The sequence below is a fragment of the Schistocerca nitens genome, chromosome 11 (genome assembly GCF_023898315.1).
Source record: "Schistocerca nitens isolate TAMUIC-IGC-003100 chromosome 11, iqSchNite1.1, whole genome shotgun sequence".
In the NCBI taxonomy this organism is placed as follows: domain Eukaryota; kingdom Metazoa; phylum Arthropoda; class Insecta; order Orthoptera; family Acrididae; genus Schistocerca; species Schistocerca nitens.
The window spans coordinates 198,987,401-199,012,552 of record NC_064624.1 but is presented as its reverse complement, the minus strand read 5'-3'; the positions used below and the strand labels follow the sequence as shown (position 1 = coordinate 199,012,552).

At 41.0% G+C, this 25,152-nt stretch overlaps 1 protein-coding gene across 1 annotated transcript in view; it reads right to left on the bottom strand.

The window, feature by feature from the left end:
* LOC126213609 (basement membrane-specific heparan sulfate proteoglycan core protein-like) overlaps positions 1 to 25,152 on the bottom strand; it is an 843,204-nt gene that overhangs the window by 104,956 nt on the left and 713,096 nt on the right. Inside the window, exons 52-59 of the mRNA XM_049941462.1 lie at positions 22,497 to 22,674; positions 17,653 to 17,804; positions 15,472 to 15,595; positions 13,003 to 13,312; positions 10,915 to 11,059; positions 7,797 to 7,914; positions 5,930 to 6,110; positions 960 to 1,181 (exon numbers count right to left, since the gene is read on the bottom strand). Coding sequence (XP_049797419.1) covers positions 960 to 1,181; positions 5,930 to 6,110; positions 7,797 to 7,914; positions 10,915 to 11,059; positions 13,003 to 13,312; positions 15,472 to 15,595; positions 17,653 to 17,804; positions 22,497 to 22,674 — 1,430 coding nt within the window. The remainder of the gene's footprint in view (positions 1 to 959; positions 1,182 to 5,929; positions 6,111 to 7,796; positions 7,915 to 10,914; positions 11,060 to 13,002; positions 13,313 to 15,471; positions 15,596 to 17,652; positions 17,805 to 22,496; positions 22,675 to 25,152) is intronic.

Below are 25,152 nucleotides of genomic sequence, written 5' to 3'. Positions count from 1 at the left end.
TATTTAAGTTGCAACCCTTGTATTTTACATGTTAAGAAAGGAGTGCATGTACAAGTGTATTAATTTTATGCAATTTTTTTTTTGAGTTATTTCACATGATGCCACAAACTGCAAGTATCTACATCACAAAGTTCTACTTGTATTTGCAAATCGGGGAGGTTTCATGTGGATACCTTGTGTTACTGCTGTGTGACTGTTGCTCCCATGTCATTATGTGTGTACTGGAACAATTTCTGACACTGAGAGCACAAGAAGTCGTTACTCGATCATGTATGTCGAGAATGAGAATGAGAAAGGTCCCGAGTTCGAGTCTCGGTCGGGCACACAGTTTTAATCTGCCAGGAAGTTTCATATCAGCGCACACTCCACTGCAGAGTGAAAATCTCATTCTGGAAACATCCCCCAGGCTGTGGCTAAGCCATGTCTCCACAATATCCTTTCTTTCAGGAGTGCTAGTTCTGCATGGTTCGCAGGAGAGCTTCTGTAAAGTTTGGAAGGTAGGAGACGAGGTACTGGCAGAAGTAAAGCTGTGAGTACCGGGCGTGAGTCGTGCTTCAGTAGCTCAGTTGGTAGAGCACTTGCCCGCGAAAGGCAAAGGTCCCGAGTTCGAGTCTCAGTCGGGCACACAGTTTTAATCTGCCAGGAAGTTTCATGTATGTCGAGCTTCACCGAACGAGTTCACACGAATCTGTACCCCGACAGTTCAGTCAATCACAGCACTGATGTGAAAGGCAAGGATGTGGGCTCCAGTCCTCGTCCGTGGCAGTTTTAATTTAACATGAGGTTCAAAATAAAGGGATATATCAATCCATCCAAAAGCAGCCAATGTGGGAAAAGTTACACTGTCTCGGTCAGGACCTTAACTGATGCTGGAATGGGATTTAATTGCAAATTTCACAGAACACACCAAAAGGTGAGATAGGCACAGGCTGCCAGAGAGAACGAACGGCGGTACTCACCGCTGTATCGTCTGCCAGAAGACGTTGGGAAGAGGGTCACCGGTGGCACGGCACTCGAGTCGGATGTTCTGGCCGGCGTTCACCGACACCTGCTGTGAGGGAAGCAGTGTGATCTGCGGCGGAGTCTGCACCGAGATGGAGCCAGTCAGGCGCGCTTCACCCGCCTCGTTACGGGCGACGCACAGATACGTTCCCTCGTCTTCTTTCGTCATTCCCGTGAACCTGAAAACCCACCACAACATAGAAAGTGAGAGGTTGTATCTCCAAACAAAAAGCAAGGAAGGCACAAAAAACAGTCTAGCACGAGCAAAGAAGGAATTTCTGGCCAAAAGAAGTTTACTACTATCCAACATCAGCCTTAATGTGAGAAAGACATTTCTGGGAGTGTATATTTTGAGCACAGCACTGTATGTTAGTCATTAATGGGCTGTGCGAAGACTGGAAAACAAGAGAAACAAAGTGTTTGAAATGTGGTGCCATAGAAGGGTGTTGAAAATTAGGTGCACTAGGAAGACAAAAAATGAAAAGCTTCTTTGCAGAATTAATTAAGAAAGGAACACTTGGAGATCACTGATGAGAAGGGACAAGATGATAGGACACGTGTTTACAGCACCAATGAATAACTTTCATGGTATTAGGGGGGACTTCTAAACTTACAAAGCAAATGAACTTGGAGACAATTTTATGGAAAGGGGAGATGAAGCAGGTGAAGATGAAATGGGAGATATAATACTGCAAGGAGAATGTGAGAGAGGACTGAACGACCTAAAATGAAACAAGGTCCCCAGAGCATATGACAGTCCTTCAAAATTATTAAAATGTTTGACAGAACCGACTGATGAAACTATTCCACCTAGTGTGCACGATAAATGAGATTAATGATATACTGTCAGGCTTCAAGAAGAAAGTAATAATTCCAGTTCCAAAGAAGGGAGCTGCTGACAGGTGTGTATATTTCATAAACATCAGTTTAATATTCAGGGTTGCAAAATACTGACACGAATTATTTACAAAACAGCAGAAAGACTGGTAGAAGGCGACCTTCGGGAAGATTAGTTTGGGTTTTGGAGAAATGCAGGAAAACACCGAAGGACTGAAGAAAGGCAAACATATTTGTATAACGCTTGTAGATTTAGAGAATGCTAACTAGAATACATTCTTTGCTATTCTGCAGGTAGCAGCGATAAAAATGGGGAGCAAAAGGTTATCTACAACTTGTACAGAAACCAGTCAAGTTGCCAATCTACTTCCTTCAGCATCATCAGATTTAAATCAAATACACCCCATTACCCTTGTTTTACATTTGCTGATCTTCATTTTATAACTTCTTTTAAAGAAGTTATTCATTCCTTGAATAAATGTGGCCTTTATTTCCTGCTTAGGCTGGTATTCATTTTGTCCTCCTTCTTCCCACAACTGGTTTCAGCTTATGAAACCACTGTCTAGTGATAATTAGTGTCAAGACCTGTACGTATTTTACTGATACGAAATGAGAAAGCAATGTTGTGAAGGTAAATTGCAGAAAAATAGTTAAAATCAAACAATGGAGATTTTAGGACATTTCCTTCCCATTCTCATCTTCCACACTGTTTATTTAGAACCCTTTGCCAATGCATCTGCCTGTCTTTCTCCACTTTGCTACTTTCTTGCTTCCTGGTTCCCCACCACCCTGCCCCACAACCTCCTGCCACTGCACCTGATGGCATTCTAGTCTCTGCACACCCTTCCACACAGCGTTTGTCTCTCTCCCCACCCATACACCACTCTCCCTTCCCCAGATTGCTGCTCGCATCTGACACAACAGTTGCATTCTCGCCCAAGATGACGGAGTTGGCAGTCGCGTGTGTTTGACGTGTGCTTACTTGTGTGTGTGAACGGAGTGTATCTCGCTTTACTGATAAAGGCTGTGACCAAAAGCTCTATAACTGTCTTTTAATTGTGTCAGTCTGCAACTTAACGTATCTTCTTTACAGTAAATAGCAATCTGTCTTTTCCTACATTGCAGAAAAATAGTTATAGTACTTTGCCAAATGTCTAAATTGGCAGCATCTCCTCAATCTGTAGCAACTCTTTTCGACGTTTTGAAAGTTTTGTCATTTTGTTTGTGCACGTAAAGTGACAAATGTGTAAAGATATCATATCAGCCAAAGAATAAAAGTGTGGGTGTCTAACAATCTAAGTGTGTATGTAAAGAAAGGGAGTATTAAAATAATATAAAATAAAATTATTAAAAGGTGTTACAACATGGTAAATTTAAAGGTAACTATTTTTCCATAATTTACTTCTACAACATTGTGTTCTCATTTCATATCAGTAACACAGTGTGCTTTCTCGTACAGATTATTGATAGACAATGGCTTCATAACCGAAACTGGTTGTGGGAAGGAAAGAATACATAAATAACAACCTAAGCACGGTGAAAAATGCTACAGTCAATCAATAAATACTAAGTTGTGGTACTCTCTGTTTCCATTCAACTGCTCTTCAGTCCTTTGTTGCCTCTGGTAGGATTACAATACCTTCTGTTTCCCTCCCTAGACTGAATAACATTAGAGGTAGGCTACAACCCTTTCTCACTCCCTTCTCAACTATTGCCTGGCTTTGATGTCCTTTTGACTCCTATAACTGGTCTCACTTCTGTGCAAGCTGTAACATTTCACTACTGTATTTTATCCCTGCTGCCTTCAGAATTTCAAAGTTTTTATTCCAGTCAACATTGCCAGAAGATGAAGAGGATGGTATCCAAATGTTACTATAATTCAAATGTTGTGCCCACATAATTAACATTGCGCTGAAATCCTTTCTTTCGTTTTGAGTCAGTGTAGGGAATGGCTGCTGCTGTGGTTTAGTCAGCTATTAGTGAGCATATTTCCACTGTCACGTTTCTACACGCCTGTAGTGTTGCGGAGACAGACCTGGAAGAACTGTGTTCCCGTATAAAGTTTTGTTTTCATCTTGGAAAAACTGCTGCAGAAAAGCACCAATTTTTGAAGCAAGCTTTCAACAACACACTATGTGATACACATGGGTACCCTTGAATTTTTTTTTTAGAGAAAGGAAAGGGGGATGGAGTGGCAAGATTCTAAAAAAGCCATTTTTCATATGAGTTGAGGAGTTTTGAGATGTGTCATGCCAAAAGAACTAAATTTTATAGTTGGCAAAGAAAAACTTATTATTTCCAAGAGAATTTATGGCTCAAATGGCTCTGAGCACTATGGGACTCAACTGCTGAGGTCATTAGTCCCCTAGAACTTAGAACTAGCCAAACCGAACCAACCTAAGGACATCACAAACATCCATGCCCGAGGCAGGATTCGAACCTGCGACCGTAGCGGTCGCGCGGTTCCAGACTGCAGCGCCTTTAACCGCACGGCCAGAGAATTTATGATTATCCACTCAATACAAGAATACAACAAACTCTGTAGTCCCAGTTTCCAGGAGGGCAGGGGGTAAATATACCCTCTTGTGAACGGCTAAGTCAAGACACAGGCTTACAACTCGTATAAGTGTTTCAAAAACCAGTAAATATTGACTAATGGCATCACCTAGCATGTTTGGAAAATAAAGAATCTGATTCTGCAAGAACACAGGCAGATCATTCACGAAATGTATAAAACCTTGGAATAAGTTATGGTACATGTGAATGTATTGTGCAGGAAGAATTGAAGATGAGAAGTACTTGGGCAAAGTTTGTGCTGGATCGGTTCAAGATGACGAGAAGTAACATCACACGAGTCTGCCAGGCACTGCTTCAAGACTGCTCGTGTGGCAGTTATAGCCATACGTTATTCGACACTTTCTTTGAGCTGTCAAGGCCGTACGCGTGGTCGGTTAGGAAGGCGTTAAGTCTGTGATATCTGAAGATGGGCGTAATCCCGAAATGCGCAACATGTTCTAAAGAGTCAATTGAACATCTCGTGTCTTTATTGCGATTGTACAGCATTAGCTGCCAATTATTTTGACTATAAACCTCAGCATCAATCATCACAATGGAGGAGTACTTCACCTCCACCCAAAAAAGCTCGGGCAGCGACAGAGTTATTGATTTTTTTACTATTTTAAATGAATTGCTCATAAAGAGTTAAGTTCCTACTGCTCAGATGATTAATAAAGAGTTATACTGCAATGTTCTGAGACGTTTGAGGGAGGGTATGATGAGAAAATGTCCATATAAGTGGCATAAAAATGACTGGGTTCTCCACTGTGACAATGCACGATCCCATACAGCCTACATTAATCAGGGCACTGGTGCTGCTACTCGCAGTGTGATTTCAGTTGCCTGAGATGCAAGTTGTGTGTGTGTGTGTGTGTGTGTGTGTGTGTGTGTCTATTCCCAGAATGAGGTTTCAGTTTCATGTGTGTCTATTGTTGACAAAGGCCTTAATGGCCTAAAGCTTTAATTGTGAGAGTCTCTTTGTTGCGCCTATCTGCGACTCGGCATCTCCGCTATATGGTGAGTAGCAACTTTCCTTCTCATAATATTGCTACATTAATCTGGAATTTTTTACTAAAAACAAGATTACAGTTGTTCCCCACCCACCATACTCACCAGACTTGACTCCATACGACTTCTTCCTGTTCCTTAAGATCAAAATCAAGCTGAAGGACAAAATATTTGGTACAGTAACAGAATAATGTGTTCTCATTTGTTTATTGCATTTCGTAGGGTGTCCAGCAAACATTGCAGTAGAAGAGATGTATATTACATTAGTGAAGATGAATAACTGCTCATAGCCATAATGTATGAATTTTAGAACCCAGTTGTACTGGACATTTTTTATCTTACCACTACATACAAATGCTATAAATGCAGTTTTGCCTTTCTTCATCCTATCTCTAAAATTAATATTATGGTCAGTACTGCTAGTTTCTTTTGATCCTAAATTGTTTTTCCCTTAAGTTGGCTTTTACTTTTCTCCACTACTATGTAAATAGTCAGTGTTTGAGTTTCACAAAGCAGACCCACTCACCTGAGGACCCCTCCGGGCAGCTCCTCGACAGTGGACGGCAGCGGCCTGCCGTCGACGCGCGACCAGGTGACGGTGGGCGCCGGAATGCCGGCCTCGACACGACACTGCAGGAGGGTGCTTCCTCCTGTGATGACCGTCTGCTGCTCTGTCGGGAACAGACTGACCCGCGGCGATTCGCGACCTGCGTAGAGGTGAGCGGTGAGGGCAATCTGTTAAACCTATATTGTAGTCCTGGGCAGAGCCCTAGTGATCTCTATTATTACTGTACAAGAAACTGTGCTACATTATTGATGTTAGCCCCAGAATGCTCCACAAAATTTCAATAATTTTGTCCAATATTTAGTCTGGTATGAAATGTTGGATGGTCAAGGTAATGCTGATTGAGCTGCAGTAATTGCTTTGTTTTCTTGGAAGGTAAATAAAGAAAGAAAGAAAGCAGACTGCTGAAAAAATTGAGCACAAAAAATTCCTAAATTTTGTTTCTAAAGACATGATCCCTGAGAATTCCAGCTTTATGAATGCTTTATATATATATATAAAAGACTTTTCTCTCATGAGCATATCATAGACAAGAATTGCAGATAGATCCCCCCCCCCTCCCTCTCTCTCTTTCTGTGTGTGTGTGTGTTTAACTTCACAATAACAACTTTTCTTTCCTCACGGCTGGCACACACTAGACAATAAGCAGTTCACCACGGTTTGCAGTTTTTAAACATGGACAATTGGCATGGAATAATATCCATACAATTAACACACTTTGAATTAAGTATTTTAAAATCTGTGACTTGTAGAACTCAGTAAAATTAAATTACAGAGAAAGGTTAAAAACACAGAGTTCCCAGAGATTTAATGAAATTCTCTAAGAATTCCCCGATTTTTCCAGGTACCGCGTAATAACCTGAGAATTTCAGGTTTTCCAGAAAAATCTACGCCCTGAATTTGTAATCTACTAATCAAATGCAACGTTTTGATATACACAATTCCAGGAACATTGAACCAGCAATGTGTGACGGTCATGAAATTCTATTTTGAAGTGTATCCCAGTGATATCATGCTATGCAATCCTTTCCAGTTTTACCAACAATGAAAAGCGTGATTCTCTTTGGCGATTTAGCAGCTTCACACCATTACTGATTGACAGTTGTAATGTAATTAACAGTCGGAGATAAAGTTTATCTCGTGCGAAAATTACAATGGCTACAGTAAAGAGTTGAGGTAATTTCATTATGTTGTCAGAAAATGTGTTTAATTTATTTAATTATGAATATTTTCTTTTATGATAAATAATGGACTTGTTTAAGATGTTATATATATATATATATATATATATATATATATATATATATATATATATATATATATATATATATATATATCTTTGGAGTTTATTAAGGTCAGTAGACCAAAGAATCTAGAATGCAGGAATGTCTGCAACTTCCGGGTACACGTTGGCTTGCCCACCGCTTCTTTGTCAGTATTGGAGGGAGATGGACGCGTTTATGTGACAAGTGCAGTGTAATGGATTTAGAGTATCAGTGTTCATAGTGAAAATGGTGAGTTACTAACAAAAAGTATGAATAAATATAATTTTATCTGAAAGTATTTCAGATCCGGTGGTGTTTATTTCAAACAGAAAGAAAACCCAGGCCACGCTTGTTGGAATGATTATTTTGCAGACAAAATTTCGAGAACCCCCTATACAAACGAGATCTGCAGCTACTAAAAAATAAGTCTCGCTGAAATTGTGCTGGAACTAGTCGTATTATTCTCATTCAAAAACACGCGGTGAGAGTGTGGTCCTATCACAATATACCGTGTAAGATTCCACAATTTTTCAGTTATCTAAGAAACGAGTACAGATACTCACGTTCAACTTCAAGCACAGCAGAGGCCTGCGACGTTCCAGACGGACTCTCGGCTGTGCAGATGTAGATGCCTCGGTCCTGGACCTGGACGTTGGGAATTCTCAGCACTGGGCCTACAGCCTGTAATACAAATGACAAACAGCTGTCAGCTTCAGGGCACCAGATATTCGCAGCAGCTAACTGGTCTATGGAACACATGTTTGAGTACTGATGTAGTTTCCATTTGTCACAAATGTTAAACAAAGTATTTAATTTCCACCCACAGACCTCAAAACAACTCTTGAAAAGCTGTTTATATTGCTCATTTATTCTACAAATTTTTTTACAACACAGTTACGTGACCATTCACAGTGACGTAATCAGTTTCCACCACCTGGTGGTCTTCTTTCTTGCTATGTTGTCAAAACTACTGAATTGTGAAACACTGTAGTTATGCGACTGTTCTTGTGAAAAATATAAAAAAAATATAGTTAGCCAACCACTTAATACCATCAACCAGTACACAATTTTTTCCCAAAGTATCATCAAACATCACATTACTACACAGAAATTATGATGAAACCGTGGGCACACACAATAGGTTGACGCCCTATCTGTGCTTCAGTTTTTCAAAACTTGTGCAAAGAGGGAATGATATACAAGAATAGACCCGAGTATAAACAATTTTTTTCTGTATTTGTTTCTGTTGTGTCATTTAAAACGAATGTCAAACTGGGTCCCAATTTAGTTAAAGAATTAAGTTTTCAGTTTTTCACTTGCTTGTTCATTTTAGCATGCAGCACACTCACTTGTGAGCTAGGGAGGTCTGCAACACAAATCAAATCCCTGTGGCAAACTATCAAAGATCTAGTACACCAGCCAGCCTGAGTGTGTTTTTTAGGTGGTTTTCCCACACTTGTCAAGGTAAAAGCTGGGCTGATCCCAAATATCAACTTCAAAAAATACAATACACTAACAGTTAAACATATGAAAACACACAGAACAAAATTTGCACGATCCACAGGCAAATGGCACACAGGACTTCTACCCACGCCCTTGATGCAATTCAGTGACAATTACAAGTTTAGCATCTACACCTACATGACTACTCTACAATTCACAAATAAGTGCCTGGCAGAGGGTTCAAAGAATCACCTCGAAACTATTTCTCTTCCATTTCACTCTCAAACAGTGCACAGGAAAAATGAACATGTGACCTCTCTTATTTTAATACAATGATCATTTTTCCCACATCTAGGTGGGCATCAACAAAATATGTTCATATTTGTAGGAAAAAGTTGGTGATTGGTATTTCATGAAAAGATCCTGCAGCAACAAAAAATGCTCTTCTTTTCATTATTGCAACCCCAATTTGTGTATCGTATTTGTAGCACTCTCTCCCCTATGGCATGATAATACAAAATGAGCTGCCCTGCTTTGAACTTTTTCAATGTCCTCTGTCTATACTATCTGGTGAAGATCCCACACCACACAGAAATACTCCAGGAGAGGGTGGGTAAGTGTAGTGTAGGTAATATATTTAGCAGATCTGTTGCATCTTCTAAGTGTTCTGCCAATAAATTGCAGTCTTACCCTCAACAGTACCTGATTACAATTTAATCGCAATTCTAATCTTTAAGTTCTTAGTTGAATTGACAGCCTTTAGATTTGTGTCATTTATTGTGTAGTCGAAATTTAGTGTATTCCCTTTATTATTCATGTAAATGATTTCACACTTTTCATTATGTAGAGTCAATTCTCAGTTTTTGCGCCATGCACAAATCTTGTCTAAATCACTTTGCAATTGGTTTTGATCATCTGATGATTTTACAAAACGGAGAATGACAGTATAACCTGGAAACAATCTGAGAGTACTGCTCGGATTTTCTTCTATATCATTTATACATATCAGGAGTAGCAGAGAGCCTATAGCACTTCCTTGAGAAACGCCAAATATTGCTCCTGTTTTACTCAACTGTTTTCCATGAGTTACTACTAACTGTAACCTTTCTGACAGGAAACCACGAATTCAGTCACACAACTGAGATGATACTACGTATGCACACAATTTGACTAGAAGTCGCTTGTGCGAAACAGTGTCAAAAGCCTTCTGGAAATCTAAAAAACTGATATCAATTTGAGATCACATGTCGGTATCACTTATTACTTCATGCATATAAAGAGCTAGTTGCATTACACAAGACTGATATTTTCTGAATCCGTGTTTGCTATTTGTCAATAATTCATTTTCTTCAAGGTAATTCATAATGTTCAAACAAAACATATGTTTCAAAATCCTACTGCAAATAGAAGTTAGTGATATGGGTCTGTAATTGAGTAGATTACTCCGGTTTGCTTCCTTGAGTACTGGTGTGACACAACTTTCCAGTGTTTATACACCGATATTTTGCAAAGCAAGCAGTTGTATATGATTGCTACATATGGAGCTATTGCATCAGCACACACTGATGGAACCGGACTGATATACAATTTGGACCAGAAGTCTTACCTTTTTTAAGTCATTTAAGCTGCTTCACTACATCGAGAATGTCTTCTTTTTGGCTACTCAGTGTTAGCAACTGTTGTCGATTTGAATTCTGGGATATTTACTTCATATTTTCTGGTGAAGGAATTTCAGAAAACTGTGTTCAGTAAACTCTGCTTTAGTGGTGCTGTCATCAATAATATTACCATTACTATTGTGCAGTGAAAGTATTGATCGTGTCTTGTGGCACCGAGTGAAATTACAGTTCTACGGAATCATTGGCTTGGAGTCATCCAATCATGTAGGTAGGATTTTTTTCTTTACCTACAGGATCCCTATTTCTGTAGTGTATATGAAAGTTGTGTCGTAAGTGTGCGCATGTGCTCCCTGTTGTGGCATACAGCCTACTCCTCTTAAAGAGCACCGGGAGTCATCACCAAGCATCCCTCAGCCTCATTTGATCACATGCTATGGAGAGGCTTGAAATTTAATCCCACATACTAGCAACTAGCACAAAGTGTGGTGGTAAGGAATGTTACACCAGAACCACAACACCCTCTGCCAGCCAAAGTGAAAATTTGTCCCCTCACCCCCAAGTCGAGCATCACCGCACTAATGTACGCGTGACCTCAGATACGGACCGGATGTCGTGTTACCTGTGAGCTGCTCGACAGTTCCTCATTGGCCTTGCTCCAAGTGATGGCCGGTGTGGGGTCACCAGAAGCCACGCAACGGAGCTCTGCCAACGATCCCTGCGCCACCGTCTGACGTTCCGGTTCGATGCTCACGAGCGGTGGTTGCCTGTGGAGACGAGAATTAGATGTGAAAAGGAAGCGAGGAAAGGACATTAGGGTTTATAATATCCTGTTAATCAGAAGTGATGGAGCATGTGCTCAGGTTATGGTAGTATGACACTTCAACCATGTCCAATATTTAGGAAAACCACAGAAAACATAAATCTAGATGGCCATATGGGGATTTTAACCACCATTCATCTGCATGTGAACCAAGTGTCTTGCCACTGCACCACATGAAGGCAACACGGATGTGTTTCCTGACTGGGAGTGGCAGCATTAGGTAAATATTTCTAAACTTATATTTTGATGTATTCACATCAGCTTTTTTTTCAATATATTCCTTTCTGTTAAATGTAGAGAGTATTTTTTATTTACTTCTCATAGTAGGACCATGGTGGTCTAGTGGGTAGGGCATTACAGTCTAACCCTGGAGGTACAGGGATCCATCCCTGACAGGGGTACGGACTTCTCCTCATTCCAGTCCCTCCAGGACGTCCCGACGTCCACCGAGCCGCCTGTCAAAATAATTACCGGAGATCTTTCCCGTGAAGATACTTCAAAGTCGTTGAAGCAAATGATACTGAGGTGGCACCTTTTTATCTCAGGGAACGTTTCCAACACAACTGCTTGTATTTTGCAGATATATGACGTGAAATGTGTTTTTCAACAATCATCTTAAGATTAGAGTCCCTTTAGGTTCCTTAAAGGATAGTTTCAGTTTGCGTAAAACAGGTGTCTACCGTAGTCTTTGCAGTTGTGGCATGTCATACATTGGTCAGACTATCAGGACTGTTGAGGGCCGATGTACTGAGCTAAGCAGGACGCATACTTACACCAAAAGAGCAAATCTGCTATTGCAGATCTCTGTCTCGACACCAGTCGTCTACGGAATATAATAACGTGGAGACTTTCACGTGCACTTCCAGCTAGTGAGACAGTGTTATTAGGGAATCTGTTGAAATTAAATTAGCAAATAACCTAATAAACAGAGATGGGGTCCGGTTTAAATTCTGCGTAGTATTCGGCTCTCTCCTTAACAGAGGGACAGAGTTAATATTATCTCATTCAGTTTGGCAATTTTCAATATTGATAATGTCTGGTATCTTTCACCTTTGGTTGTGTGGTGGTGCTAGTGTTAACAGTGAGAAATACCCTGATACGAGGGTACTTGCAGCAGTTTTGCCTCAAAAGTGACAGGGTGGACACATGTTGAAATATCACCAAAATATCATATCTAACAATCTGTATGCGATTTTACAATACGGTGCGATCGACAACCCAGTATAATTTTATAGAAAAATAACTTTTTACCTTACCCCTGTAACACACAATGGTGGACAGGTAAGTTTGCCACAACTGCACTACCACCTTTTGGTGTGACTCAAATGACAATTCCCTAGCCGCACATAGTAACATTCCTCCCCCTGCTTCTCCTTATCAAATCAATGACGGTTCCATAATGAACTGGATAATAAAGGGTCCAATATGAGAATAGTGATATTTGGGACAACAAACAGTATTTTAATTGTATGTCTGTCATTCAGTGCCTACAAATGTGCACAGTCAGGACAGCCAGACTCCATATAAAAGAATAAGTAATACAAAAATAAATAATGTGAAATAAAAGTGTTACTTTGGTGAACATTAAAGTGAACCCTTTTGAAACACAACTATTTTCTTGCTGGGCTTTGAACAGTGGGACCTTTTTTCAAAAAAAAAAAAAAAAAAAAAAAAAAAAAAAAAAAAAAAAAAAAAAAAAAAGAGGAGAAAAGAAGAAGAAGAAGAAGAAAGATTTATGCAGAAGAACACTTTAAATAAGAAATGGCAGATGATAAATAGTACACAATATTATTTAAAAAAAGTGTCACAGTGATACACAGAGCACTAACGACACAGTAGTAACGGAGCTGCAGATAGTAATAATTTGAGGCAAAATCTGCACCTCACCTGTAGGCAGTGACGACTACTCTGACGGTGCTGGTAGTGTAGGACGGCGGGGTCGTCCTCACAGCCGTGCACACGTACACGCCGGAGTCAGCCGCAGTTGCAGACGGGATTTCCAGAGTGGCCGACCCGCGCCCGTCGTCGTCCTGGCGGGCGTTCGGCGGCAGCTCGGCGCCCTGGCGGCTCCAGGTAATGCGCGGGGGCGGCGCACCCGCCACGCCTCCGGCGAGGCAGCGCAGGACCACTGTCGCGCCCTCGGGGCCGTCGTACGTAGAAGGCTGCATCGTGAGCTGAACCGAAGGTTCTGGCGAATCTGCAGAGAGAGCGACCTTTCTCGAACACTGTCACGAGGCTACTGACACGAGTACTTGAACGCTCTGGTGTCGCCGACTGATCTAGTATTTACCTACACTGAAGTATACAATCCCTACAGTAGCATCATTCGAACACAGCTTTTATTGACATATGTTGTGAAACAAAGAACTAATATTATTAACTGAAAATACAAACTGCAGTAACCTGCCACATTTACTATATTACACTCTTCACTACACGTTTTAGAGGATTATACCTCCATCATGATGCGTGATATGTTAATTAATGAAGCATAGATGTATTTCGTGTAAAGCTTTTTAAACCCATAACACTGTCTCATAGAGGAAGAAGCTATTTCAGTACAAAGATACCAGGTGTGTGTGTGTGTGTGTATTTGCACAGGCGCTATAGACTGAAAAAGGATTTCAGTGTTGTTTGTATGTCTGGTGATGACCTAACACCACTTTCTATTCGGTGAGTTGTTACTGTAACTCCTAGAACATTCACATAACTTACCTTTCTGCCAATTTTTTTTGTCTTCTGCCACCAAAAAGTCATACAAACAATATATCAAGGAGCTCTTAACTGACATAAAATGTACCTGATCTTATAAGTTATAATCTTCCAAAATCCCTGGTGGAAAGTATAGTATAATAAAAGCTTTTGGTTACAACAATTTGTATTTTTGTAACTCGCAGTGAAGCCTAACCTAAAATGTTCAATTTTAAGGAATATTATTACATCCCAGAATATTAATTATCAACCAATTAATAAATATAAATGAAAATGATGGTTTATTAGTTCAGTTTCAGATTGAAAAAAAAAAAAAAGCTCTGTAGCCAATAATGCTACGCTCATAACGTGCAGATCATTGTTAAGTGATATGAATTCTACATCTTGTACCCAAAAACTGATACTATATAATGAAACAAATTTATACACATGCTAAACATTGTAAAGAAATTCTGTATGTATGTAGGGAAATGCTGGGTCCCAATACTAGTTGAAATTTAGTTTAGAGCTCCATAGAATGATATGATTGTTTTCAAACTGCATTCTTGTTTTATTTTTGGTGATGGGCTGCACTGGACTGTGATATCATGTTTAAGCTATGAAGTGACTGCTTCCAATGCACAATTGTAGTCGTCAGTCCGGCTACAGCAGCTGGAGAAAGTAATCGTGTGTGTGAGTTGCACTTGCGTGAACAACATGTGTGTGTGTGTGTGTGTGTTCTCATTTCGGAAGAAGGCCTTTCAGCTGAAAGTTTAAATGTATAGCAGTCTTTTCGTTGTGCTTGTCTGTGGCTCAATGTCTCTTCTATATGGTTAACAGCAATCTTATCATTTTCATAATATAGCTATTTTCTGTATTTTCAGTGGTAAGACACTGGACTCGCATTCGGGAGGACGACGGTTCAATCCCGCGTCCGGCCATCCTGATTTAGGTTTTCCGTGATTTCCCTAAATCACTCCAGGCAAATGCCGGGATGGTTCCTCTGAAAGGGCACGGCCGACTTCCTTCCCCATCCTTCCGTAATCCGATGAGACCGATGACCACGCTGTCTGGTCTCCTTCCCCAAAACCAACCAACCAATCTGTATTTCAAAAAACTATTGACCAAATTTAAAATGCTGTCATAATTTATTCATTAAGAGGTATAATCTTATGGTAATTAAAGCTGGAAACTGTGTATGTCTTGAGGAAGCATAACTTAAGTTGTGCAAGTTTTCCAGATTATATCCATCCAGTATTTGAGAATGAGAGTAGTTAGCAACTTCCAACATACTTTACACATAATCCCAAACTTTTTCTAACTTTTCCTCACGGACACCCGCCACAAAGTAGTTGGAGGAAAGAATCGCTTACTACATTTTCCCTATTTGGGCATTAACACTTCAGCATTGGCAGAACATTTTAATTTCTTACTTACCACATTTTGCACACCATAACCAGATATACCACTGACTGTATCTGGAAAATTGTATCATTGTTCGACACATTGTTCAGTAGATATGCCGTCAAAGACTTAGTTGTGTAAAACGGATGTTTTACTAATGGGAATTCATTTCTTTAAAGAATTGGAGCTGGGCTACGGTTACACGGTAAACGAGTCTGACGGTAGCAGCCACTCGAAGTGTCAACTCCTGTAGGAACTCACCAGAGACATAGAGGTAGACGGTGCGCCTGTCCTCTCCTGCAGGATTGCTGGCCGAGCACGTGTACCGACCCTCGTCCGACTTGCGTACTGACGGTATGCGCAATACGCCTCCACTGTAGTACACCTGGAAACAGACAGGCAGCCTGCATAGTAAACATCTAGTTACATTCTCTACAAACCTATGTTACATGCACGGCAGAGGGTACTTCCCCCTGTAACACTTATTAGAGGTTCTCCCTGTTTCACCCTCGTATTATGCACGTGAAGAATGATTGCTTGAAAAGCCTCTGTACACATGGTAATTAGTGTAATCTTGTTTCTGTGGTCTCTACACAAGTGATGCAGAGAAAGAGAACAGGAGAAAATGTCTAAATTCCTCAATTATTGCCAGTTTTTTAAGCCCTGTAGGTTTTCACATGGTAGTTTGAGTCTTAACATCCAACAATTCAGGTTTCTCAGCACCTCTGTGACACTCTTTCAAGCATAAAACAAACTGTGCTGCCCTTCTCCGTATACTTCCAATATTCCATTAGCCCTATTTGCTACAGATCCTACATACCGTGGCAACATTCTATGATGTGTTGCACGAAAGTTTCGTAAGCAATGTCCTTTACTGACTGACTGTGTTTCCCTAGTTTTCTACCGATGAAATGAAGTCTGCCGCCTGCTTTACCCAAGTTTGATTCTCCACTTCGTGTTCCCAAAAAGTGTTACGACCAGACATTTTTGTGAGTTGGATTCCAACTGTAACTCATTCGTATTGTAGTTACAGGATACTACTTTTTCGATTTGTGAAGTGCAAAATTCAACATCTCTGAATGTTTAAAGCAAAATACCAATCTTTGCACCACTCTGAAATCTTATCAAGATCCAACTGAATGTTTGTGTAGCTTTTTTGCCAGCATTTCATTATAGAGAACTGTAGCATCTGCAAAAAGTCTGGATTAATATTAATACTGTCCAGTCATTAACAACATACATGGTAAGGGTCCCAACACAATTCCCTGGGGTATTTCCCTGAAGTTACTTCCACACCTGTCACCAACTCTCTACCGAGCCAACATGTTATGACCTCCCTACCAAGAAATCCTCAACACAGGCATAATTTCATCTGATTTCATCATACGATTGTACTTTCACTAATAAGTGTTTGTGTAGTGCCGAGTCAAATGTTTTTATCAGTTAAAAAATATTTCTGTTGCACAAGTGGCTACATAAAGAAGTATAACTAAATAAGTCTCCCACCTTGTGGTACTATATCATCATCTATATTACCAAAACACTATCCTGAGACACGGAAGCCAGTACCAGTTGCTGCATAGGGGCAACAACATTTTGATTTTTAATATTTTGTGTAATTACTGACCGAATTTAAAAATGTAAAATGCTGTCATAATCTTCATGTGGAGGTATAATCTTATGCTAGAAGTTCAGCACAATAAGACTACTATTACAATAAGAAACTGCACGTTAGTCTTGAAGCAGTGTAACTGACAATTCACAAATACTCGGACTTCGTTCATTGAATGTTTGAGAATGAGAGCACTTTGTGACACAGTAATGCTTTAAGGTGAATGTGTTAGAACACATATTTTTCATTTCATACTTTGCAAAAGATTTTGTAATGTTTACAAGCTTTTGTAGGTGTAAACCTGCTAACACATTGAGTAATACAAAAAGTAAATAACAATGTACATTAATAACCTTTCAAACTAGGGCGTATGTCTGTTAGAACGGTTTTTGTTCCAAACGATCGATCCTTCTTATCCCTGAATATTGACCGTTCCTACTGGAACACCACGTGTATGCTGCAATAAGTGTGAATCACACCAGCAACCTCACGATTACAAAAGCAAAACGCTACATACTTATCCAGTTACTTCAATTGAAGTACTCAGAATTGTATGTTTAACAAGAGCTAGGAATTTCCAGACCTCCAAAGATGATTATTTTTAAGTGTGTGAGAAATGGATCGTACTGTTTTAGGAAATTAATTTTCAACCATCGCATTGCCCCTCAAGCGTGAAGGAAATTGAAGAGAACTACCCGTACGGACTCTTTGTGAAAACCACAGACACTGAAAATTTTAGTCTTTGAACATCAGTCGTGAGTCTCCTCTTGAAACAGCCCACACATTAGAAACAAAGCTCAATTCCTTGCAGGCATATTTGAGTGACGTACCTGTGGGCTGAGCTGGCGGCCTTCATCTGGCGTCCACCTGATGTCGGGCTGGGGTATTCCGGAAGCCGAGCACTCGAACTCTGCACTGTCGCCTTCGTTGACGGTCAGGTACTGAGGCCGCACTTCGACTCTCGGCGGTTCTGAACCGGACCCTGTGGGAGCAAAATTGTACACTGTACAGATGAAACACTAAAATACTGAGGCTATCAAAAAAGTGACCTCAATTTTCCTATAGCATGTGAAGATGTGGGAGGTGAAACAATCATTTAACTGACTTGTGCCAAAGCACAGTATGTGCAGAGCTGCAATAACAAAGCGTCACTACTGAAAATCTTGTCGAATGTTAAACCCGTTCTTTAACACATTCTCCAGAACAGTGAAGAAGCGACAGAAAAATCACAAAGCTCAGTATCCTTATTGCATAAGATTTGTTTGTAAACTTGAGCTACTGAAAACTTCCTCAGTCATCACCGTCAGAATTTAACTGTCATACTAATAGGCTGTGTAGTGCTTTTGTATGCAGCTGCACAAACTATGACAATGAGATGCACCGAGAAAACAGAAATACTCAAACGAGAATGTCGCCATCAAAAATTAAATTCACAAATCGGCTCTATTTTCAGCTTTTGGCAGTTCTGAATTGAGACTGCTTACAAATGCTTACAAGCACATTCTACACGGTGGTAATCGATCGTACGGATTCATATAACTTCAGGTAGTAATTAAGAGAGTAATAGTGCATAAACAATGGCCGAGCCCATAACTGATAGATCGTGTCAGTAGAAGTTTGTTTTGCTTATGGTGTCACATCAGTGTAGTCGCATGCCCACGATTGTTTCGTGTAAAAGTTATAAAGCAATGTAGCATGGGCACCGATTTAGCTAGGACCCTGATTTGGATGTCACTGGGAAGACCTTATAAAGCACTCCTAGGAGGCAAAGTGATGCAATAAGCACATTCGTCAAAATATAAATGAAAATCGGAATTAATTTGAGAATCACCAAATAATGAAAGATGTCATCTTATACGACTCATAAATATGCTTGGAATTACAGAAAATACAAGTCAGAGCAATACTTGTGCCGAAAGGAATCCAAAAAGCCTAATAAGTTCAGTGCCATGCAAATGAGACAAGTACAGCCAATTCAAAATGGAAATGAAAAAATGGCCCAAAGCAATTACACAGCTGGCTTAATACGAAACACTTATGATTTTATCATCACGTTTTCATGAAAAATTTTTGCTGCAGACCCGAACTGTGTGCACACAGAAATTTTTGGGATGCTAAATGAAACTTGTTAGTGGATTTTGTGGAATGTGGAAGGACAATCAATTCTGAAGCCCATTGTGAGACATTAAGAAAACAGACGAGCCATCCGAAACGAGCAATGCAGTTTCTTGACTATTGGTCAGGTGTTTTGTACAATTTTCAACCACTCCTTGCATCACAAAAACAAGAAGTCAGTTCAAGTGGGACATTTACGAATACCTGCCTCATAGTCGAGACTTGGCTCCGAGTGACTTTACACATATGAAAGAATACAGTGGCTACCAACATTTTGACTCAGACAAAGAACAGGATGCTGTCTCATACAGCTGCAATCTCAGCAGGTAGAATTTTATGCCGCAGAAGAGTAAAACGGCGATTAGGTCAAGTTACACAAAGTCACAGTTTTAACATTTTTCTAATAAATATGCTTTATATATTTGAGTATTTTTCTTATAGTAGAATGGAGATTATTTCCATAGAGCCCACATACTTAAAGAAAGAAAAGAGAAATTAGCTTCCTCCCTTTACACTGTTCTTTATTTGTTTATTTTTGCACTCCATTAGTAAAACACAAATTTCTGTAATACGTGCATTTACATTAATTAAATGCAACATTTTAATAACCAACTATATGAAAAGTCTTTCTAGCATACAAGGATTTACCTTTTAACTCCACAAGCCATTTTGGAAAATCTGTTCTTCCATTCCATATTTTAGCAGCATGGAAAGGCAAATTTGACTCTGGTGAATATTTGTGCATAAAGATATAACTAAATTTATCCACACAGGTTTTGAATTTGTGCTAGTTCAAAAATCATTGAGAGAAATTTATAAATTAAGTTGAATAAAAAAATGCAGGTAATCTAGGCAGAAGAATTATGATTGAATGCTCAGCTGCAATAAATACCTCTAATTTGAGATGGTTATTTCTCTGAGTCATTAACTTAAAAGTGACGGACAGGTGTCATACCATTGTGTACCAATTTAAAAATAAGTAAAATAAAATAAACTGTTGATTTTTTCAGAATTAACCTTTCACTCTGCAATGCAGTGTGTGATGGTTTTGAAATTTCCTAGCTCATTAACTGTTAATTGTTTTAGTAATCAGGACAAAGCACTGACTAACTTCTCTGAATATAAAGTATCAGAATGTTAGTTAATAAAGTGTGTGAGTATGTGTGTATTTGGAGGGAGGGATGGGGACAGAATGATCAGTGAACAGCTCCCCCCCCCCCCCCCTCCAATTTAAAATGAAGGTGCATTCCCTATCCTACATGAAAAGAAGAAGAAATACATGTAATTCTAGAAACATTTCATGAGACAGTAATGCTGCCCTGTACTTAACTTCTACATCTACATACACACTCGACAACCCAGCCTACGGTGAAGGGCAGACAGTACCTCGTACCACTACTAGTAGTTCCCTTTCCTGTTCCACTCACAAATGCAGTGAGGGAAAATTGACTCAAGTGTCTGTATGCCACTGTACGAGTCCTAATTTCTCTCGTCTTCGTGGTCCTCACTGAAATGCACACTGGCAGCAGCAGAACTGTTCTGCAGTCAGCCAAAAGTGCAGGTTCTCTAAATTTTCTGAATAGTCTTCCCTCCACGAATTCCCATTTGAGTTCACGAAGTATCTCTGTAATACCTACTGGTAACAAATCTAGCAGTGAGCCTCTGAACTGCTCGTACGTAATCATTTAATCTGACCCCGTGGGGATCCCACACACTTAAAGCAGTACTCACGAATGGGTCACACGAGTGCTGTACGTGTGGTCTCCTTTATAGATGAGCTATACTTTCCTCCAATTCTCCTAATGAACTAAAGTTGACCATTCATTTATCTTATGTGCTCATTTCATTTCATGTCACTTTGCAATGTTATGTCTAGGTATTTGATAGCCAGGACTGTGTCAAGGAGTACACTGCTAATGCTGTATTTGAACATTATAGGACTGTTTTTCCTAGTCATACACTATGTGATCAAATGTATCGGGACCCTCAAAAACATTCGTTTTTCATATTGGGAGCATTGTGCTACCACGTACTGCCAGTTACTCTGTATCAGCGACCTCAGTGGTCATTAGACATCGTGAGAGAACAGAATGGGGCACTCCACGGAGCCCACAGACTTCGAACGTGGTCGGGTGATGGGGTGTCACTTGTATCGTATGTCTATATGCAATATTTCCACACTTCTAAACATCCCTAGGTCTATTGCTTCCAATGTGATAGAGAAGTGGAAATGTGAAGGGACACGTACAGCACGAAAACATACAGGCCGACCTCGTCTGTTGACTGACATAGACCGCCGACAGTTGAAGAGGGTCGTAATGTGTAATAGGCTGACGTCTATCCAGACCGTCACACAGGAATTCCAAACTGCATCGGGATCCACGGCAAGTACTATGATAGTTAGGTGCGAGGTGAGAAAACTTGGATTTCATGGTCGAGCAGCCATACACAACGCTGGTAAATGCCGGATGAACGTCATCTGCCAGCGCGTGTAGTGCAAACAGTACCATTCGGAGGCGGTGGTGTTACGGTGTGGTCACGTTTTTCATGGAGGGGGCTTGCATCCCTTGTCGTTTTGTGTGGCAATATCACAGCACAGACCTACATTGATGTTTTAAGCTCCTTCTTGCTTCCCACTGTTGAAGAGCAATTTGGGGATGGCGATTGCACCTTTCAACATTGATTGAGCACCTGTTCATAATGCGCAGCCTGTTGCAGAGTGGTTACATGACAATAACATCCCTGTAATGGACTGGCCTGCACAGAGTCCTGACCTGAATCCTACAGAACACCTTTGGGATGTTTCGGAACGCCGACTTCGTGCCGGGCCGCACAGAGCGACATCGATTCCTCTCCTCAGTGCAGCACTCCGTGAAGAATGGGCTGCCATTCCCCAAGAAACCTTCCAGCACCTGATTGAATATAAGCCTGCAAGAGTGGAAGCTGTCATCAAGGCTAATGGTGGGCCAACACCGTACTGAATTCCAGCATTACCAATGGAGGGCATCACAAACTTGCAAGTCATTTTCAGTCAGGTGTCTGGATACTTTAGATCACATAGTGTATCATGTCCCTTATATACCCTACCAGGACTGGTAACAACACTAAACATTAATAATACTAATGTACTCTGGTGGTCTTACTATTTGTCACAGAGAATGGCAACTCCAGTCATACATATACTCACTGACGAGGTGCATATATACGAAATTACACTGACACCTGACTGTGTCTTCTAGGCACTTCACATTTTTGTCTGCCTCTGTAACTGAATGGTCAGCACAGGTGGCTGCTACACAGAGGACTCGGGTTCGATTCCCAGTGCCGTCTAGGATTTTTTCCTCGGTGGGAGGACTGGTGCAGGGTGTTTTTAGCCTCGTGATGCCAGCTGAGGAGCTACTGGACCGAATGTACGTGTGTGTTCCTTTTTGTCCTCCATACACGGTGAAGAACTTAACTTTTGTACACAGAGACATTCCTACAGATCAGTTACAATAACGCCTCACGTAGTGACCGAGATAAAGACAGCCTGCTGTGAGCAGTGGGGCAGGATACAGACCTCCTACAGTGAGCACGGCGCGGCTCGTCTGGATGCTGTACTGGTCGGATGCCGTGCAGATGTAAGTGCCGGAGTCAGACGGCACGACACTGGTGATGGTGAGCGTGCCGCGGCGGTCGTCGTAAGCCCTGTCCGGCAACTCTCCGCCTTCCTTGGTCCAGACCAGGCTCACTGGAACCTGGGAAAAGGATTGGCAAGTCAGTAACACTGTAGACAATTTACTGCTGCTGTAGCTTCTTGGGTCACATTATATAATTTTCACCTATATTTATACATATACCGGTACTCTACAAACAACTGTGATGTGATTTGCAGACAGTATTTACCACTGAACCCCACGTTACGGTTTCTTCCCATTCCAGTCAAATATTGTGTACAAAAACAAATCTCCTGTGCCTTATCTTTCCAGTCTCCCACCACCTCACAAAGTCACACCGTCCGGCCACAGAGGAGCATTCTCCTCGTAACTCAGTACCACCCAGAACTGGGGCAACTGAATTACATTCTCGACCAGAGTTTCAATTACCTCTCGTCATGCCCTGAAATGAGGAATGTCCCACCCACTACTCTTCCCACCCCTCCCACCGTGGTATTTGCCGTCGACTGAACCTACACAATATACTCTCGTCCGTCCTTACACGACCCCTGCTCCCAGCCCCTTACCTCGTGGATCGTATCCCTGTAACAGACCTACATGCGAGACCTGTCCCATACATCCTCCCACCACAATCTACTCCAGTCCAGTCACTAACATCACCTATCCCAGCAAAGGCAGGGCTGTGAAACCAGTCATATGGTCTACAAGCTAAGCTGCAACCACTGTGCTGCATTCTATGTAGGCATGACAACCAACAAACTGTGGCCAAAAAACAAGTGGACCACCCTGTTGCTGAACACGCTGTCAAACATGATATCCTTCATTTCAATGACTGCTTCAGAGCCTGTTCCGTATAGATCCTTCCCGACAACACCACATTTTCGGAACTGCGCATGTGGGAACTTTCCCTGCAATACTTTCTATGTTCCCATAACCCTCAACCTTAGTCACTGTCCTCACCCATCTAGCAACTTCCCTGTTCTCATTCCAGCACTACACAGCCGTCATTCCACCACCACACCCAGCCTTTTCTATTTCTCTCCTTTTCTGCTACTCACCCCCACCCCTCCTGTCCCCAGTCTAACCTGCAGCACTTCGCTGTCCGCCACCCTCACCATACTATCCCTTCCCCTCCCGGCTCCAGCCTCCTCCTTACCCCGCCAAGTTGCCACTCCCATCATGCACTGGTGCTGCTGCCTGCAGTGTGGTTTCAGTTGCCTGAGACTGCAGTCGTTTATGTGTGTGTGTGTGTGTGTGTGTGTGTGTGTGAAAGCGCGCGCGCGTTTAAGTCTGTCTATTGCTGACGAAGGCCTTAACAGCCAAAAGCTCTAATTGTGAGAAGCTTTTTGTCGTGCCTATCCACGACTCAGCAGCTCCACTATATCGTGACTAACAACTTTCCTTCTCATAATATTGTTACATTCCATTGTTTTCCTTTATTTTTAAATGCGCCCCATGAACAACACATGCATCTTTATTTACAGAGCTTATGACCACATGTTACAAATATTGGGCGCTGTATACCACCAGCACCATAGATAAAATACTTGGTTCACGATTTTCCTGAATTTCCATGGCTAAATGAACAAATATTCCCTTATTCTCGACTCTTACTACACAAATTATCAGTACTTTCTACATATATCAAATTTTTAAAATTTCACACATATTTACCAACCTTCAACATCCCCAGAGCAATTCAATGTTCATTTTCTCATTATTTTCTGTACATAACATAGCCACCAGTGCTGCAGCTTATTTAAGTTTATCATAAAAATAGAGAATGAGGCGCTGATAAAATACGAGGATTGAATGAAAAGTAAGGCCTCCACCTTCATTAATTGGGTCTGGATGGGAATATTTTAATAAATCAAATGCATGAAATAATCCTTAGAATGTGGTCTTTAATTACCAATATTCACTTTTCCACTTAATAACCAGCCACTTCGATACATTTCTGCCAACGATGGACAAGTTTTCTGAAGCCGTCACGCAGAAGTCGACGCTCTGTTTCCACAACCACAGTCTCACAGTTCTCTCAACGTCTCTATCAGAAGCATAATGATGTACCCGCAGATCGTCTTTCATTATCGGGAACAGGTGGAAGTCGGACGGTGCTAAATCTGGACTGTATGGAGGATGCTGTACAGTGGTGAGATTCAGTCTTCTGAAGTTCTGCTGTGGTGGCACACGAAATGTGTTGTTTGGCATTGTCAGCTGCAAGAAAACATTTCCGTTTTCCTTTCGGACCCTCGTTAGCTGTCGTTTCAGAGTTTGTAGTGCTGTGATGTAACACTCTGAATTTACTGTTGTTCCACAATCAAGGAAATCGACACGGATATGTTGTTCCGCGGTCAACGATCGAGGAACTCGACACGGATAACACCATCTGCGTCCCAGAACACTTTGACCGTAATTTTTCCAGCTGAAGGCTGCATCTTGAATTTCTTTTTCTGTGGCGAGTCTTTGTGTCAATAGTCCACAGACTGAAGTTTCATCTCTCGGTCGTAATGGTGTACCCACGTTTCGTCTCCTCTCACAATTGAATGGCTTTGGGAG